General features: G+C 48.8%; 1 protein-coding gene across 1 annotated transcript; it reads right to left on the bottom strand.

Moving 5' to 3' along the window:
• Nucleotides 1–2,079: 2,079 nt before the first annotated feature.
• On the bottom strand, nucleotides 2,080–2,529 carry Calml5 (calmodulin like 5). Its single transcript, XM_026391844.1, has one exon. It carries the CDS (start codon nucleotides 2,527–2,529, stop codon nucleotides 2,080–2,082), a length of 450 nt encoding a protein of 149 aa, XP_026247629.1.
• Between the last annotated feature and the right edge of the window lie 16,327 nt (nucleotides 2,530–18,856).

Genomic DNA, 18,856 nt, shown 5'->3' with positions numbered 1-18,856 from the left:
ACTGCCCCGGGGCCATGTGTGGAATCCCAGAGGCAGATGGCTACTCTGGGGAGCCCTCTGCGGCACACTCCAAAGGCTCTAGCAAGTCCTGCTCAGTGGGGTTTCCTCAGGGGTGGGCTTTGAGTCGTCTCTAATGAGGTGCAGACATGGTGCCAGGTGCTGCCCTCATGGTGTCTGGTGGCTCAGGTGTCAGCATGTCATCTTCCAGGTAAGAAAACTGAGACTCAGAGAGATGAAGGTATGTGCTCATGGTCACATTGATAACAAGTGGCCATTGAGAATTTACAGACTTCCCCGGCTCATTCCAAAGGCCATGGTGAATTGACTGCCACTAAAATGGACGCCACCATTTAGTGGGATATTAAGTGACCACTAAAAGCAATGATGTGCATCTCTACTATTTTTATAAGAAAAGGTGTCCATAGACTATGGAACCATCTGTGTGATACCATGTCATGTCTGGGAAGGGAAAAGTACCTACAAGGAGGTGGATGGGATTGGGTAGAGACAAAAGAAAAAGGCAGGATACATTCCAAAATATTTCCCAGTGGGTGAGCATGTTAGCTCTCCTGTTGAGCTGGTCCTCCTGCTCTCCCTACCTTAGCCTAAGAACCACTGGTTTAACACAGTTAGAACAAGATAAATGTGCCATCATGGATCATTTGAATTAAAATTTCTCTCAAGCAAAAACAGAAAAAAAAAAAAAAAAAACATTTCACAGAGGATGAAGCAGAAGCCCAGGCTTGTTAAATGACAAGCTGCCTGTTGGTCTCATGTTCACAGCCACACACAATACCCTACGCCAAGTTCAAAGAGTGGGCCTGCTCACGGCCAGTTTGCCTGTGGCAGCCACTGGCAGACCTCAGTGTTCCTTCTCCATCATCCCTCCTCTCCCTAACTCCTCTCTGGGATGCACTCTTCAGACGGAAGCTCTAGAAGCAATGTTGAGGTCTGGAGTCCTCCGAGGACAGCAGAGACCTGCTCTCAGCCTTGGAAACACCTCAGCTTGGGATTTCTGCCCTTTTCATCTAACTGGCAAGTGGCCCCCACCTCCAGGGCCACTCCCCACACTTTTCCCATCACAGGGCCCTGATTTCTGGACACTTCCTGACAATCTGGCTTTCATTCATGCAAAGTGGGTCTCATCTTCAGGACCCACCTTTTTAAAATATCTATAGCATCCTGTATTTCAGGTATAGGACACATGTACACAAAGACACAGAGACACATGCATATACATACACAGACACAGAGACATGAGCATAAACACAGAGGTAGGTACACACAGACACACCTATCCACACAGACCACACACAGATTTTCCCTTTATTGCAGACACACACAGAGACACAGACACATGCAGACACAAATGTATAGAGACGCACCCCATCTTTTTATTTGAGGTTAAAACCCAACAGGCTGCATGCATTGGACATTATCCTTCCTTCATGGGCATAGGTGGTGCTGCCCACCCTGATCTCCGACTCTGGCCTGGTCCTCACCCAGCAGCTCAGGCAGACCCTAGGGCCATGACACCCGTTTCCCCCATCCTCCCCACCCCCATAGAGCCACCCACCTTTCCCTTTTCTGGTGGTATCAGGGGAGGCAAGAGGTGGACCATGGGGCTTACTCAAACCAGTATTCCCACCAGGTCCAAGTGAAAAGAGGGACTGAGCCTCAAAAGTATCTCAAATACACTGTTTGTGTCCCTTGGACTGTCTACTTTACAATCAAACACCAAGCACACAGCTGGACTTATCATTCCTTTTATTTAAACCATTGTGACAGCCCTGTGAGGTAGGGAACACCCATTCCACTGCAGGGAGAGGGGGAGGGACCAGTCCAAAGAGGTACCTTCTGCCCAGGGTCTCAGCGGCAGAGAGGAGCTCGAGAGCAGTCCCGGAGAGCACAGCATCCAGACCAAGGACAGCACAGTCTTCCTCATGGATGAGGAATTTCCCATCTACCAACCCAGATTTTCCCTTTATTGCACCACAACAAAAGCAGAGGCCCAGGGAAGGCAGAGAAGCCGGTGGGCCAGAATCAGTCCGACAGGGTGAGGCCCGCACCCTGGGAGCCTTACTTCTGGGTGAGGATCTGCACAAACTCCTCATAGTTCACCTGCCCATCCTTGTCCACATCAGCCTCGCGGATCATGGCATCCAGCTCCTCCTGCGAAAGCTGCTCCCCCATCTGGGCCATGGCCTGCTTGAGCTCCTCCACGCTGATGTGGCCGTCACCGTTGATGTCGAAGGCACGGAAGGCGGCCCTCAGGTCCTCCTCACTGCCCCAGGCCTTCATCTTTTTGGCCACCACTGCCAGGAACTCTTGGAAGCTGATAACACCATCATTATCTGTGTCTACCATGGCGATGAGCGCCTTCAGCTCGGCCTCCGATAATTTCTTGCCCAGCATCTGCATCACTTCACCCAGCTCCTGGACGTTGATGTTACCATCCCCATCCTTGTCGAACCTGGAGAAGGCCTCCTTGTACTCCGCCACCTGCTCTGGAGACAGCTCCTCAGCCATGTCTGTGACCCTGCACCTCTCAAAGCTTCTGAGTTTGCTGACAACCTGTTGCTCCCAGGAATCGTGGTTCTGAGTTCAGAGCAGCCACTGGGCTCTGAGGCAGTGTCTGTCAGAGGGCAGAGCTGCAGGACAGCCTTGCCTCAGAGTGGGAACCCCCTCCTTTTCTGCAACTGGAGCAGAGGGAGGAGAAAGGCTCCCCACCCTCCACCTGTCCTCAGGCAAGATCCTCCTCCCAGGGAGGGACAGACCTGCTATAGACAAGAAATGCAGGAACTGGAGTGGGAGGGCCCATGGGAAGAGTTGGGTGGGAAGCAGCATGGAATTGCAGGCCTAGTGACCTCTCCTGGCCCTGATGGCAGACCACCCCACTGCAAGGACACCTGCTCAGAGCACAGTTCCCTTGCAACTGATACTCACAGAGACCCGGATCCATGGGTTCAGGACAGCTTCCCCAATTTCGCAGAGACTAAGGGTAGAGAGGGGAAGGGCTGTGCAGGAAGCCTACTTCAGGAGCACAGCTGTCCCCAGGAGGAGAGCTGCTCTCCTCTCTGCTCTTTCCCTAGGGGCTGGTAGAGGGGTCTGTGGGAGAAATGAGTCTCCATGGGTAAAACTTTGGGCTCCATCAAGCTCCCAGGCCAGGGCAGGCAACAGGTCTAGAGCAGCAGATGAGTTCTCTTCACTTTGGGAAGTTTTTCGCTTCCAGGAAGCAAGGAGTCATGTTCCATTCAGAACCACAGCTGATGCTAAGCTGTTGCTTATCAAATGAACATGTGAAGTGTAATTTCAGAGGCAGGGCAAAGGCTTTTATATCCCCCTGCCAGGAGAGCCCTCCAGCTCAGTGATTCCTTCAGTTCTCTTCCATTGCTAAGTCCAAGGTCCTCTGTGTGGATACCTTTGGAGGGGAGTGGCTGTGGCCCATTCACAGGGGGGATGATACCAGGAGGCTGGAGTCCTGACAGAGTCGCCTGGAGACTGGCTGACCATAGAAGGCAAGCCCAGCTGATGCTGTGGGGCAGGAGGAAACAGAACAGGCGCTGCAGTGTGAACTTGGCCTGCCTCTGGTTTCGCTGAGCATCAGCACTAAGCGTGGTTACTTATCAGGGACCCCAGAGCCCTCCATCTGATTTACCCTCTGAAAAAAAGCTCATCCCTGCCTACTGCCTAGAACAGCAAGGTTTAGACCAAGAGCTCAGCCCTTGGTGGGCCATCCTCAGGTCCTTCCTGTGGTGGGATCCCTGCTTCTGAGGGGAGGTTTGTCATGGAGTTCCCACAGTGACTTTCTAAAGGAAGTTTCCTCTTGATCTCTATGGATTCTCATCCCCCCTTCCATAAGGAATAAATTCCTTTACTCTCCTCCTGCAAAACTTACAAAATCCCTTTCTCAGGTTCAGCCAATCAAATAGAGCATTCTCTCTTTCCCTTAGGTGCAGCCCCGACTGCTTGGCATGCCACCCCCAGAGTCCAGGGGGACAGAGAGAGAGAGAGAGAGAGAGAGAGAGAGAGAGAGAGAGAGAAATAGAAATGTTGCAGTTGCCCAACTCCTTTTTTTTTTTTTTGGTACTAGGATTTTATTTAGAGACAGGTCTCACTAAGTTTCTTAGGGCCTCGCTAAGTTGCTGGGACTGACTTTGAACTTGTGATCCTCCAACCTCAGCCTCCCGAGGCTCTGGGATTACAGCTGGGCACAGTGTCCCCAATCCTTTTAATATTTATTTTTTTTAGTTTTCGGCGGACACAACATCTTTGTATGTGGTTCTGAGGATCGAACCCGGGCCGCACACATGCCAGCGAGCATGCTACCGCTTGAGCCACATCCCCAGCCCCAACTCCTTTTATAAAGAGTCCTTGAACAAGGATTGCTATCTCATCTCTACTGGAATAGTGCTGAGGACTCAGTATACATTAAGCAACCAATTTCTCAATAAAACTGGCAACCAGTTTCAGGTGGAGACATCATTCCAGCCTGGAGACCAGAACAGGGAAGCATCCTGCTGGGTAAAGACACAGGAAGGGTGGAACTCTTAATAACTAGATTCAACCCAGCTCCTTTATTTATTTTTTTAAAGAATATTTGAAGATATCCATCTGTATTTGAAATTTCCTTTTCTTCTTCTCTTATTAGCAGGACCCATGATTAAAATCCAAATGCTTCATAATTATGGTCTTATTACTATTCCCTGGCTGTTAAACAAACTTTGCAAATAGAAGACTGGAGTTCCTGGTTCCAGGTCGGTCACCGATGTGGAAACTTCCATCTCGATATCTTTACCTATTAACTAGGATGATACACCCACCATATCTAATGAGAGTACTTATGATCAAAGTTTAAAGTTCAGAACCACAGAAGGTGTCATTATTCTGTGATGAACCTATATGTTCAAGGACAAGCTGGCTCACCTTTGATGTAAACCTCAGGAAGATATCCACTTCAAGAGGGAGCATACTCTCAATTCTATTTTCATACCTTTGTTGCTTGACCTAAAAACAACAAGACTTGTCCCCCTGAGGTTGTTGGGGGTGTCATTCCATGCACAGCAGGGGCTTCATTCAGAAAAGCATCCGGCTGATATCCACCATGGGACAGGAAGGTGATCATTCTTACTGACTCTCATATTCTAGATGAAGAGATGGAGCTACCAGAAAGAAAAGTCCTGTGACTTCTGATTGTCTTCTGCATCCTTGGTCTGCCATGTTTGGATCCTGCTTCCTCTGCAAGGCTATGCTTTCTCTTTTGAGAGCAGATATAAACACTGGAGTGGTTTCTTTACTCTTTCTCACCCAAACTCTTGCCTCGGCTAGTGAGCAGTCAGTAATGTGGGCTCAGCCTCCAAGGATGGGACCCACTCTCCCCTCCTCTTTGGGTCAGTCATCCATGTGTCACCTACACTACAGAGCTTGATACTAGGGCTCAAAGTAGGTGTTAGAAAAGGGGACAACACTGCCTTTGTGGCCAAAATCTGGGTAAGCTTGTGCAAGCCCTTTTATTCAGCTGTTTTAATGTACAGCAGCCCAGACACAGAGCCCGTTCCAGCTGTGTGTGTAGAAGAGGTAGTAGAAACCTAAGGATGACATAGTTTCATGGGTTCCTTCCCAGCTCCAGTGCATTCACTAGGCTGTGCTTCCTGAGAGGCTCCCTGTGTGATAAAAGGAAGAGATACAGTTCATGCAGTGAGGGTCTCAAGGCGAGGGGGACCTGGCACTTGCTCCTTGTCCCCTTGGGGCCACTTGAGAAGCAAACTCAGGCAGATCCATCCATCCCCAGCCATGGTGGCCATGGCCCTGGGCTGTGTGTGAGGGACACCAGGGAGGTGCTAAGGGCCCAGAAGAACCACAACTGAGTGGGAGAGGCAGCACCTGGAACCAGGTGAGAAAGGAGAAGGTTGTGGGGTTGGAGGAGAGAGCAGGGGTGTAGGAAGGCCTGAGCCTCTTCACTGAGTACCGGAGGTGAATTCTCTTTTTCAAGACGTGTCCCCTCTGCTGCCCCTCACATGCCATTCCCTGGTGAAGATACAGACTCTGCCCAGAGAGAATGACAGTGGCGCTGGAGGAGAAGGTGCCCCTTCAATTAAGAGGGCTGAAGACCTCTGAGGGAATTGGAGGAAGGATGGAAACCTCTCCAATACTGCTGGAGCTCCCAGGGCAGGAAGGGGAGCATTTGTGGCCTAGGGGACTGCCCTATGCAATAGCTGTGTGCACTCATGTGTACGTGCACATGTGGATATGTGCTTGTGTGTGTGCAAGTGTATAGGTGTGTTTTTATGTGACACCTATGTACACCTATGTAGGTGCACATTTATGTATGTATGTGTGCACTGTGCATGAGTGTGCATATATGCATGTGTTTATATATATACATATGTGTGTGTGGTTACATGTGTCCTATGTGTCTATGTGTGTGCACTGGGTGGGGCATGCGTATGTGTGCATGTGTTTAAGTGTGCGGCTGTGCACACAGGTGTTGGGAGGAGGCGTGTGGGATGGTTGTCATTTTGTGCAGATGTTTGGGCTAAACGGCTAAAGTCAAGTCCTGCTTTCACATGAGCTTGGCCCCAAGAACAAATACACACTCCAGTGTCCCATTATTATTTGGCTCCTGTGGGTGAAACACTCCTAAGAAACCCGTCAAACAGGTCTTGGCTCCTGTGACTTGCAGGAACCTGATTTCACCCTCGCACCTGAGCAGAGTCTGTGGAATTGGCACAGCCTGGCTCCCCACAGGGAAATGAAGAGAGGTCTGTGTGAAGTCACTGCACCTCTCCAGGGCGTGAACCATGGGAGAGAACTTCTGGGACCAGCTTCACGAGCTCATGGTCATCAGGATTTACCTCAGCATGGGACAGCAGAAAGGGTAGACGACCATAGTGTACCGTCAAGAGGGCAGCTCCCAGCCCCCTCCCCCACAGCCCCTCAATGCAGCACAGTGTCCCCTCTAGCAGCAAGAGCATGTGGTTCAGTAGCAATGTGGGGTCAAGTCCTGCCTCCCCCGTTGTCCTCCCTGTGCACCCTGGGCAAGGTGCTTCCTGGCCCCATCCCTGCCTCAAAGGGTCACCGCAGGGATCAAAGAGCTGCCAGGGAGGAGCTCAGGGCCTGGCTGCAGTGATATAGGAGCATCACTATCACCTGTCACCCAGTTATCCTGCACCAACTTTCTGCTAGGTCCATGTTAGGCTTCCATCTCCTCTGGGCCGTCCTCCTCCTGGACAAAAGATAAATATCCTCCCATCAGGCCAGGGTGGCCATTGGATGGGCTGAGAACGTCTCCAGCAGAGGTAAGAAGTGCTGATTTCATGGACACTAAGGACAGCGTTGGCAGAGCTCCTGCTAGTGCCCACCACAGTGTGCTCCATTAATGTTGAACAGATTGGACAGATGGACACAGTTAACAGGAAATGCTCATGTGGTAAGGACTCAGAAGTTGCAGGTCACTGTTCTATCGCAGACCCCTGTCCAACCCACAGGGTGATTCTTGAGCTACAGAGTATAAAGTCACACCAGGGGCCCCTAGGAAATGGCAGAGGCCCTCCTCTCAAGGAGCGGGTCTGTGCTTTCTCAGGTGAAGGGAGCCTTGGGGCTGATGAGGGCTGCTATTTATCCAGTGCCCACAGTCTGCCTGGACTTGTCGTGTTCATTGGTGAGAGCAGTCCTTCCCCACTCTCACCATCGTTGACACACCTGGGAACTTGGCAGGACACACTGCTCCGTGTCCCAGACCCAGGGCCTACTCATCAGTCCGCACACACACTCAGGCCCTACTCATCCAGCACTTTCTGTGAGAAGTGTTCGAACGAGGCACGTTTCCAGAAAACTGAAGCACAAGAACTGACCACCCTGGATGGAAATCCTCCCAAGGTGGATCGCATGTTTCCTTCCCCATCATTCAGAACAAATGAGATGGAGTGTCACTCTTGTGGTGGAAGGTGATCGACACGGCCCTCGATTCTGCCGTCCCACAGCACTGGGCGCACTGTGCATTGTCAGGCATGCACAAGGAAGTCCTGGTCTGCTCTGATTTCTCTAGGTGATTGTCCCCCTGTCCCTCTCCCATGGATCTTACCTCAGTGTGCCTAGTGTTCCTGTTCAATTCACAACTGCTAGGGCAGAACCTAAGGCAGAACCCAAAGTTTCCAGGATAAAAGAGATCAACCAAGCTTGGAAATCAGCAACTTTCATCTAAAAACAGTAATAAATCAATTGATCTGAGTGTGGTGCTGCGGCTGCCGATGAGACAGGAAGTGATTCAGGACTGTGTGCTTTTTTTCCCCCATATTTTTATTGGTACATTACAGTTGTACATAATGGTGGGATTTGTTATTACCTATTCGTACATGTGCACAATATAACAATATAAGGTGGCCAGTATCATTCCCCAGTATTTCCCTCCTCCCTCTTCAACTCCCTGGCCTTAGGACGCTATTCTGAAGCCTGGAAATTTCCATGAGCTTGCACACTGAATAAAGAGGGATTATCATTATCACACCTGTTGCTGGGACACACATATATAAAAATCCTTTGGGGTAGTTGAGATCTAAATGACTAAAGGCAAGTAGATGAATGCCAGAAATATATTTCAATAATTCAACCCCAGAAGCTCAGAGTAAGCAAAAGAAAAGGTAGGCAAATCATGTACAGTTGATTTTCCTCATTTGTGGGTTCTGCCTTTAACCAACTGCAGATAGAAGTTGTTTTTAAAAATTGTGTCTGTCCTGAACATGTACAGACTTTTCCTTGACATTATCCCCTAAACATCGTAGGATAGCAACTATTTACATAGCCTTTATCATGTATTACACATTGTAAATAATCCAGAGATAAAGTATACACCAGGGTTGGATGTGTAGGTCATAGGCAAATACTATTTTATATAAGGGATTTGGGCATCCTTGGATTTTGATATCCTGGGGTAAGGGTCCTGGAACCAATTCCCCATAGATGCTAAGGCCAATTTGGTGCCTATTATTGTTTCCTGGGAAATATTTAGGATATCTGGAAGTTCTATTTATGTTAGCTATTCTTGGCCTGCTGAAGGAGCAAAGCACAGACTGCCTGGGACTACAAGGCATGTGGGAAGTGGTCTAGTCCCCAGTCCCTTCACAGGGCAGTTAAACCCGCACACTGTGTGTCCCACTCCCTGGACCTGGAACTCATGTGCATGGCTTAGAGAAATACTCACTTCCAGGTGTGCCATGCCGACATGGGACGGCACTATATTGGCCTTGTTGCGGTCTGATGTGACGTCATTGAGACTTGGTTAGGATGAGGCTGTGTGTGAGGGGGCATTCATAGGCAGAGAAGGCCTCCGAGATAAGGCATTTTTCAAAAAAGCACAAGTCAAAAATAGTTCAGTTAAATCAGGGAGCTGGCAGGCGCCTTTACCCTCCGGGTTGCCCACGGCAGAACTCATAGGACCTCCATAAGGGGAGCATTTCCCAGGGTCTGCTCTTCTATTTCTAGGCCAACCCCAGGGAAAGATTCTTCTGAATCTCCAGCTGTTCAAACACAAGGAATGAAAACAGGACCTGTCCTGAATAAGAGAAGAGAGTAAGCGGGAGGTGACCAAGAAGCTAAGTTCCCTTGGCCTCGCCAAGCCTAGGTCCCAAGGAGACCCTCAACCCACAGTCAGAACACTCATTGTAAGCTGGCTGCAATTTATTAATTCGGAGAAATGACAGTTCTCTAAGCTTTAGTTTCTGTCAACTGTAAAAGAGACCAGTAATCCCTTCTCCATAGGGGAATGCCTTCTCCGTAGGGGGCCCTTGTGAGAATCGAGTGGAAAAGTGCTGTGGCAACGGTTGGCAGCCCGTAGCGCACCACACAAAGGTGAAGGGTTGACTTGGCCATTTTCATGTTCATCCCAACCCTTTAGATTTTCCTTCCTCCCAGCAGGAGCTAAGGGGTGCTGGGCCAGCTGACCGTCCAAGAAACCAACGACAGCTTAGAGGCTTCACAGATTTGTCAGCCCTCTCCTGGGCTTTTTATAACACAAATGGTACAAAACAAGGGGCAATGCTCATGGGTCTGAATGGAGCCAGGAAAGTGAGAAAGACTTCAATGTGTGTGATAAGAAAGATAAATTTAAAACTGTAGGACCCAGGGGGCAGGGCTGGCATAGACAATGTTTCTTTCCCCAGTGGCACTTGCTCTCCTCAGTGTTTGTCCTTGGGGACACTAGCCTGGGAGAAACAGAAAGGGCATCAGCTTCAGTAAGTGGGAGCAGTGAGACCTAGGAAGACAGCATCTTCTCCCTGAAGCCCGAGAAGAACTCGGTGCCCACCCCGAGAGGGGACTCGGTGATTCCCCGAGGGAGAAGCGTGAGTCCTGATGAGTCCCCAGCTCAGTGCCCCTCATCAGGAGGGCTCTCCATGCACCAGTTCCAGGACAGGTGGACTTGTACACGCCCTTCCCGCCGCCTGTTTGGGCACTGTTTCCACAGCAAACCTGTTCTGCAGGAGCCCAGCCCATCCAGCAGGGATGCCAGGCTTCCTCCTGGGGTGTCTCTGTGGCGCTCAGGCCAGGGCAGGTCCAGGCACAGTCAGCCCTGGATGGAGCTGTGTTTATGGTGGGAGAGATGGGCCGCCCCACAGAGGGGGAGAAGAGGACACTATATGCCTGCCCAGAGACAGGAAGTGAGGTTTGTCAGCAGGTCTGGCCATCTGTCTGTAGTTGAATGAAGTTGGGTCAAGATGGGTCCCAACAAGTGGGCAATCAGCCACCAGGCCAGAGCCTGTAACTGCTTGGGGGACTGAGAGCAGGAAGACCACCCCCGCAAAACACCCGCCACCTCCAGACTTGAGTCCTCCCCCTCCTGCCTTCCCCACACTGCTCCTCTGCACCCTCTCCTCCCTGTCCTCTCCCAGCAGATGGAACTGAAACATCTCCCCCATCTCCAAGCCTTCCTTTCCTAGCCCACGTCCAGATGCAAGCAGCGCCACAAGCAGCCCCATCCCCCTTCTGGTTGGTCCCTCCCTGCCTCGGTCACCCATGGCATTTAGTTTATTGTGTCCTGGGATGGAATCTGTGTGGACTGCCTGCCTTCCTGACCAGGCTCGAGAATAGGCACATGTGTTCCTCACATGCTGGGAAGTACCCACAAAGGTGTCCCTGACAGATGGGCACTCTCCCTGCAACCCATTCTATCAGTGAGGGCTGGTCTTGGCACAGATGGCCCTCCCAGGGCTCTAGTAACCAGTTAACCAGGTCATTGCAGAGCCTCCCCTTTGCCAAGCTGCATCAGCCTCAGGGTTTGGATGCCCTTGAACTGTGTGGAGTCAATACAGGGGCTCCCAGCTCAGCAGCAAGGACAACGGATAGCAAACTGGGACTCTTTCTTCCAAGTGACCAGTGCTAGTCCAGTTGTGAGGAGACCATCGACCCCTTCTGTGGTCTTTGGATTTTCTGACTGTGCAATGAGTGAGTTGAAGAGAAGGACTATGCTTCCAGGTGGACAGCCCCTCATTTCACATGGACTTACTTAACGTCCACTTGTTAACGGCTCTTTTCTCCCATTCCAGCGGCCAGTTTCAGGATGGTAGTCATGGTTAGCCCCATTTCAAAGACTGAGAAACTGAGGAACAGAGAGAAACCCTCTGGGGAAGCTGGAATTAAAATACACGAGTCATGACTTACCCTGTGGATATGCCTTCATGACCAGACGTCCGACTGCTCTTTGGATCCCCTCTTTCCACCCACAACCCCTTCTGGTTTCCAGCCAGAGTTGACCACCAGTGTCTTGAGTTGCTTTAACATCCTACTTCCAAAGATGACAGGCCTTTCCCACATATTTTTTTCAGTATTTTCTTAAATGTCTCCAGCATAGAATAAATGTTTAATTATAAAAGACATGGACCCATTGGACATTTTTATTATCTACCACTAAAATTTTCCCCAACCACGACATATCACTTTCTTACAAACCCAAATGTACTTCACCCCTAGCTTTAATTTCTCTTCTCATTCTCTCTCTCTCTCTCTCTCTCTCTCTCTCTCTCTCTCTCTCTGATGGGCTCTAGCTCTGTGCCTGTGCCCCCTTCTCCTCTTAATTCAGTCTTTGAGAAGTCGTTTGTTTCTGTGGCCTGACAATCTGAAGTCTCCCTGGCATGGTTGGCCACGTCCCCTCTCCTTTCCCCACATGGTGAAGCTCTCTGTGTCCCCATGGCTGGACTTCCCTGTCTTTCCCACAGTCCCATCCAGCCACCTGTGAGTTTCTCTTTTGTCTTCCTGCTTTCTTCTTTGGGGAAGTTGCTCTTCCCTGTTCTGAAGCTTCGCATCTGCTTTAACTAGGTCATGAAAAGAAGTGATGGCTGGATCTTTGTACTTTTTCCCCGAAGTCTCCTAATCATAGGTCCTCTCTGTGCTTTATATGACATGGCCCCTGGTATTCATGGCACCTTTGGCAGGAACATTTCTGGAAACCTTTTGCACCAGGGTTCAACAGTGTCAGCAGCCACCACCTACTCCTCTGATTAAATGTCCATCCCAGCCTGACAACACCCCATTGCCTGGATTCCACTGGTGTCCCATTTACCTGTGTGCCAGGTGCTGTGCTAAGGACTTCATGCATGATCTCATTGTGTCCTCACCATTTGTCCCTATTTCATAGATAAAGCAACCAAGGCTCAGCGATGCCACTAAAACTAGTTCACGATAGAGCCGGGACTTTGAATCTAGGTTTGCCTTATTCCAAAAAGCAATATGCTATCCACAGCATTGCAGACCTTATTCCTTATCTGATAAGCTCGGCTTCCTGCCTAAGGTACTGAAGAGAGCCAAAACGACCCTTGGAGAGTTGATAGGACTTGGCAGCGAGGCTGTCTTGCTCAGAAGCACCAAGCACTGTCACTTCATCACGTGCACACTAGCGAAAAAGCACATGCATAATCAGTTTTAATCAGGGCCCTGGCACTGGTCAGGGGTCCATGGGAGGTAGCTGCCGAGTGATGGCAGGATCACAGGGTGTGACTGGGGAGGTAGCCATGTAGTCTCTCTGCCTCTCACCCATTATGTGGCTTTAGCAACACACTTAACTGCTTAGTCAGTTTCAAAATTTAAATCCAGTCATCTGGTAAAGGTACTTGGTACATAGAAGGTTCTCAAAACCTTTTTAAGCAATTTTTAGGAACAATTTCATCAAGAACTCTATCATTTGCAATGTCCTTTCAGCATCACCTAAAGCAGTTGGTATTTAAGTTTACCAGTATCTTCTGGAACATTCTATAATAAACTGACCTCTGATTCTTGCTGATAAGAAGTTCCCTTCTTTTCCCTGGTAACTTAGCCTCTGCTAGGTTAAAGATCTCTGTATTTGAACTTTGATTTTTTTATCCTTATTTTTGGTCTAATGTCTTCATTTTTTTTTTTTTAATGTCTGGGAGATAGAAATGTGTGGGGCAGAGTTCCCACCTCCTTGCCCTAGGAATTCACAAATGGAGTAGAGAGTGACCAGAGACTCCATCCAAGCCTGAAAGTATACACAGGAACCTTGAGCCAAGTCCCTGAGGCAAAGACATGTGATCAACCTCCTGACTGGACAGGATGGACACCAGGGTCCCTGGTGTGACTGGCCCCAAGGACCCACTTCTTTAAATTCTCTATCCTACGGTCTTTAAGGTCACCTAACTCCCCTCTACTCTTATGTCAATCCCTACAGAACAGCCACCCATCATCAACCCTCCTTGGAATCCCTCTGCTTTCTTTATATTACTGTAATAAATCTTGTTATTTTGCTGTCACCCTTCATGTCCATGAATCTCATCCTTTGAATTCACAGGACAAAGAACCAACAGACCCTAGTGTCTCACTTGTTTTTTTAAAGAGCTTTCTTTGTTTAAAAAAAAAAAAAAACTATCTGAACACTTTTTGCCATCTTGAAAACAGAATAGAGCTTTTCTCCTTCCTTGATCCTCACTTTTATTATAGTTTTATAGCCTTCCATTCTCGGGGAAGTCTCTCTCCTCCTCCCTACCACCACCCCACCCATGCCCTTTCCCCATACATGGGCCCCCTTCTATGAAGATCAGATGATCAGAAAGGACAGATGTTTTGCTTTTACATATTACACACGCTCTTTTCTTCCCCACAAATCCTATGATTTATACTGGACCATTTCCCTTCTTTAAGTAAGTACATTCCAAGCTGTTATTACTTACAGTGAAGTAAGTTTCTACAACTTGAGTCCTCTAAATGGATTCTAAATATTTGGATTCACAGTCATTGTTTATTTCCTCAAACTGTAATATTTTCCCATTAGATGCATGTGAAAATTCCTTCCTCAAGGTGCACTTTACACATATAGGATCCATAAATTTACAAGTACCTATTTGTTTAATTAATAAAAGGCAGTGGGGCATGGGGAGGGGCTGTCTGCATTAAAAGGCCAAACCCAGCCTTCACCTGTGATACATCTTCCATATCCATCTCAGATGAAGATGGCACCTGGGTCTTCTTTCTGCAAAGAGAAGGCCACTTTGCCTTTACTGTCAGATGGGGAGGTCAGAAGCTACTCACAGACCCACTTCACAGGCAGCCAAAGCAGGCTGCTCTCTAGAGCTTAAAGTAGAGACTCTTCCAGCAAAAGCAGTCTATGATTGCATGGAGACTCCACAAATGCTGATCTGTTAGCATATTCAAGGAGCTCAAACGGGGGTTCCTCCAGAGCATTATTCCCCCAACTTCTGTGTACCCATGGTATTCACTCATAGTGTGCATAATTAGCTCCTGACCTCCTCGCCAGTGGGAAATTTGTTGAAACCATCTTGATGTCCTCAGTCAGGAAGGAAGGTGGTTCCAGGGGTTCCCAGTACACACCAATCCAATGAAGGATAATGCATGCATGGATGAGCAGGTGAAAGAATGAGTGAAATGCAAAATCCTGATAACATTTTAAGATCTTTGTTGTTGTTGTTGTTGTTGTTGTTTCTCTCGATCCATTCTGCAAAACAGAATCCACTTTCTCTTTTTGTGTGTGTGTGTGTGGCAGGGGGGGGGCAGGGTAGTTACCAGGGATTGAACTCAGGGGCAGTCCACCACTGAGCCACATCCCCAGCCCTATTTTGTACTTTATTTAGAGACAGTGTCTCACTGAGTTGCTTAGCACCTTGCTTTTGCTGAGGCTGGCTTTGAACTTGGGATCCTCCTGCCTCAGCCTCCTGAGCTGCTGGGATTACAGGCCCACTTTCTCTTTTGAAGCACATAGGAGGCCTCTCATTTCCAGGGTTTTGCTGCCTTCTGCTCGGTACCTGAACCCATCTTGGAATCTATAAGGTCCTGTGCACACGCCACCTCTCAGCGGCCATTGCTTGTGTGACATCTCTTCTTTCCTCATTCAGGCGGTGGCCTCCTCCTCCTCCTCCCTCCAGATGGGTAGGTTGCAGCCCTCTCTCTTCCCCTGACCCCTTTTGGCTTCTCCTTACTTCTTTAACTCTAATTCTTCATCATGTTTTGTTTGTTCCTCATCCATGAAGCTCTCTCTCCATACTTCTGAAGCTCCATCACACACTATCTTTGGCCAAAGTGCAGGAAGAAAGCTCAGAGCTCAGCGCGCCCCGGTTCCCTCTCTTTCCTGAGTGCTGCCACCCTGGCATTTCACTGTTCTCCCGGGCCATCCACCCCCACACTCCCTGCCCCTTCCACTCCTCAGCAACCGCCACGTTCCAAGGGCGTCCCATCCCTGAATCATCAAGTCTGGCCTCTTGTCAGCACCTATGGCTCAGCCTTGGGTGGGCCCCTTTGATCACCTTCATCTTCTTTCAGACAGGAAGTCAGAGCAGTCTGCTCTCTTCATTTTACAACTGCAGAAAAGAGGCACAGAAATGCCACAAGGTTTTCTGTGGGAGTTACAGACTGAATTGTGTCCCCCACAAAATTTACATGCCAGAGCCCTAACCCTCAATGTGATGGCAGTTGGAGTGAGTCCTCTGAGAAGCCAAGAGGATGAGATCTCGAGAGTAGGGCCCAATGGAAGTCATTTTTTACATAAAAATATATCCCTGGTATTTATAAAGTAATAGTTAATATTCCTTGAGTTCTTACTATGCTAGAGGCTCAGCTGCTCTTCTGAGACTTTTTATGGCTCAATCCATTTTCCCCTCTGACCTGGGTGCTATTATTTTGTCCTGATGAGGACTCTGAGCCCAAGAGTTGCAACTGGCCTCGTACGTACGTAGTTAGAGCAGAGCTGATTGGTTGCAGATGGTGAGAAGGAGTATTCCCTGCCCCTGCCCCTCCTTGCCCCTGAGTATCTCTTGAAGGACTTCTGCAGAATCCCAGGATTCCAAATTATATGGTTGAAAACCACTGGAGAAAAGGGGCCAGAGTGGGTGCTGGTAAAATGTGGGCCACACCTTGCCAAACAATTTGGCCTCCTTCAAATCCCCCATCCAGGGCCTGAATTCATGTCCTAATGTCCCTGCTCTCTCCACACACCACCAGCAGGCAACACATTCTCACAAGGAAGCCAGCCACACGTGTGCACAGCTCTCATACCCACGTGCACACACGCGAACACACCTCTCCTATTAAATGCGAAGACTTTCATCACAATCGTCAACTTCAAAGGCTTGGAACTTGGAACAAAAGCTCTTCCTGCCTTTTAGTGCACTTCATACGCCTCAGGGATCAACATGTTCTCTTGGAGACAATTATTATCTCATCTTTGGTTGTGAGGGCTTAAACTATAGACGACCCTGTTGAGCCAATTATCAAAGGCATCTTGGTAAAAAGAGCTTTGTAGATGTGGCCCTAGTCCCTCAGTAACATCACCCCATTTAATATTTCAATTTTTTTTTTCAGAATACTAGACATCAAGTTTGATAGGCTGGTGGATTAGACCCATGAAGCCCTCCAGCACCAGTCACTTCTCCCTCTTCCGCCCTCACTTCCCTCTGTCCCCACTCCCTTCCCTGATGCTACTCACCCCACCCCAGCACTGGAGGGGGCACTGAGGGAGCCCCTGGTGAACCACCTGGGAAAACTCCAACCCCAGCATACATCATAAGAAACAGCCCTCTCCCAGGAAATTAAGGGAAAAAAGAGTAGATTGATACTTACTTGGCGGTTTTTCTATGAGAGTTCTACTAATTTGCTTTTGTTTGGTGGTGACCATCGACTCCTGACTAAATGGAACTTGCTGTCAGGAGTTAAGCACAAACCACTCTCACGCCCCTCATGCTGTGCTGGGCACTGACTGAGGAGCTTGGAGAAGCTCAACAGCTGACCTCAGCAGGACACAGCTACACAGTGGGACCCTGTGGCACAGGGTGGGGCAGCTGCTTTATTTATCTATCTATCTATCTATCTATCTATCTATCTATCTATCTATCTATATATCTATATATCTATATATCTATATATCTATTTATCTATTTATTTGGTACTGGAGATTGAACCAGGGGCATTTATCCACTGAGCCACATCCCCAGCCCTTTTTTGAATTTTATTTAGAGACACAGTCTTTCCTAATTGCTTAGGGCCTCTCTAAGTTGCTGCAGCTGGCTTTGAACTCACGATCCTCCTGTCTCAAACTCCGAGCTGCTAGGATTACAGGCATGCACTACCACACTCGGCTACCCCTAAGCTTTCTTGCACTGTCTCACACATGAGCTTCTGGGGAACCTCACATCCAATAATCAACATTATGTCTTCCATCTGGTTGTCTGTATCATTGTCCTTGCAGCTTAGAATGTGTAATGCAAAGATCCCAGATCAACAGGTATGCCTTGTCTCTTCTAGATTTATAGAGTGGTCATGATGGAAAGTCACTGGTAAAAATTTTTGATGCTGAACTTAGCGAGACCCTTAGCAACTTAGCATGACCCTGCCTCAAAATAAAAAATAAAAAGGACTGAGTAGTAGCTCAGTGGTTAAAGTGCCCTAGTACCCAAGTTTTGACAGGCCACAGTTAAGAAGTGAGAAGTCAGCCCAAGACAAGAAAAAGCTAAGGAACTTACTCTAGGATGTGTGGTCGAGAGCCAGAGAGGCTGAGAGATTGTTTCTTCATTCTTCCACTTGCATGGTTTCCAGCTGACCTCTCAGCCACCGGAGGAGCACCCCCCCATCCGTAGGGAAAGCTTGAGATCCTGACAAAGTACCATCAGCAGTGCCCAGTAGGTGCAACCATCTTCCTGGGACCCTCTTTCCACTTTCCATTCCAAATCCCCCACATTGTCTCTCTGCCTTGTCCCTCCACTGGTTGGATCATCCTCCCAACTTTCAAACTCAACTTTGTGCCTGCATCTCTTTCCTTACTAAGGAGAGAAGCCTCACCTCACCCTAAGTCCTGCCACCACTTATCACTTCAACTGGGCCTGGCCTCTCCTTAGGGAATCCCTGCTAGAGTCTCTTGGCGAGGACCATAATAACCAGATAGGCAGGCGAAAGTGTCACATGACCACAGGGTCAGCGGGCAGCAGAGTCCACTCCTCAGAGCAGCACAAATGGAGTGCTGGGGGTGAGGACTTTCTCACATCCTTGCAGAGAAGTGAAATAGGAGAAGCTGTGTAGACATGTCTACAGATGTGGAGCAACTGTGGCAGCTGCGCCCAGGGACCAACAGAGAGGTCATTTGTCACCATAGAGCCACATGGCAAACTTGAGAACCGTAGGGGAAGAAATGACAGACAACACAAAGCAAATGAAATGGGCATTTGGGCAAAAGAACATTTGAGGCACCCTGGGGAGTTTTTTTGAACCATAACTTCAAGGAAAGATAAGATTCTGGTAATCCTTGTCACACAGCTGGAAGCAAAGTGGCACTTTCATGACAAAGTGACCCACATGTGCTTTATTCATTCAGCAAATAATGATTGGCATCTGCTGGGCAGAGAGCCTCTTGTAC

Source organism: Urocitellus parryii, chromosome 9 (genome assembly GCF_045843805.1).
Source record: "Urocitellus parryii isolate mUroPar1 chromosome 9, mUroPar1.hap1, whole genome shotgun sequence".
Classification (NCBI taxonomy): Eukaryota; Metazoa; Chordata; class Mammalia; order Rodentia; family Sciuridae; genus Urocitellus; species Urocitellus parryii.
The sequence above is the reverse complement of the archived record's forward strand: the minus strand, read 5'-3'. Positions and strand labels throughout refer to the sequence as shown.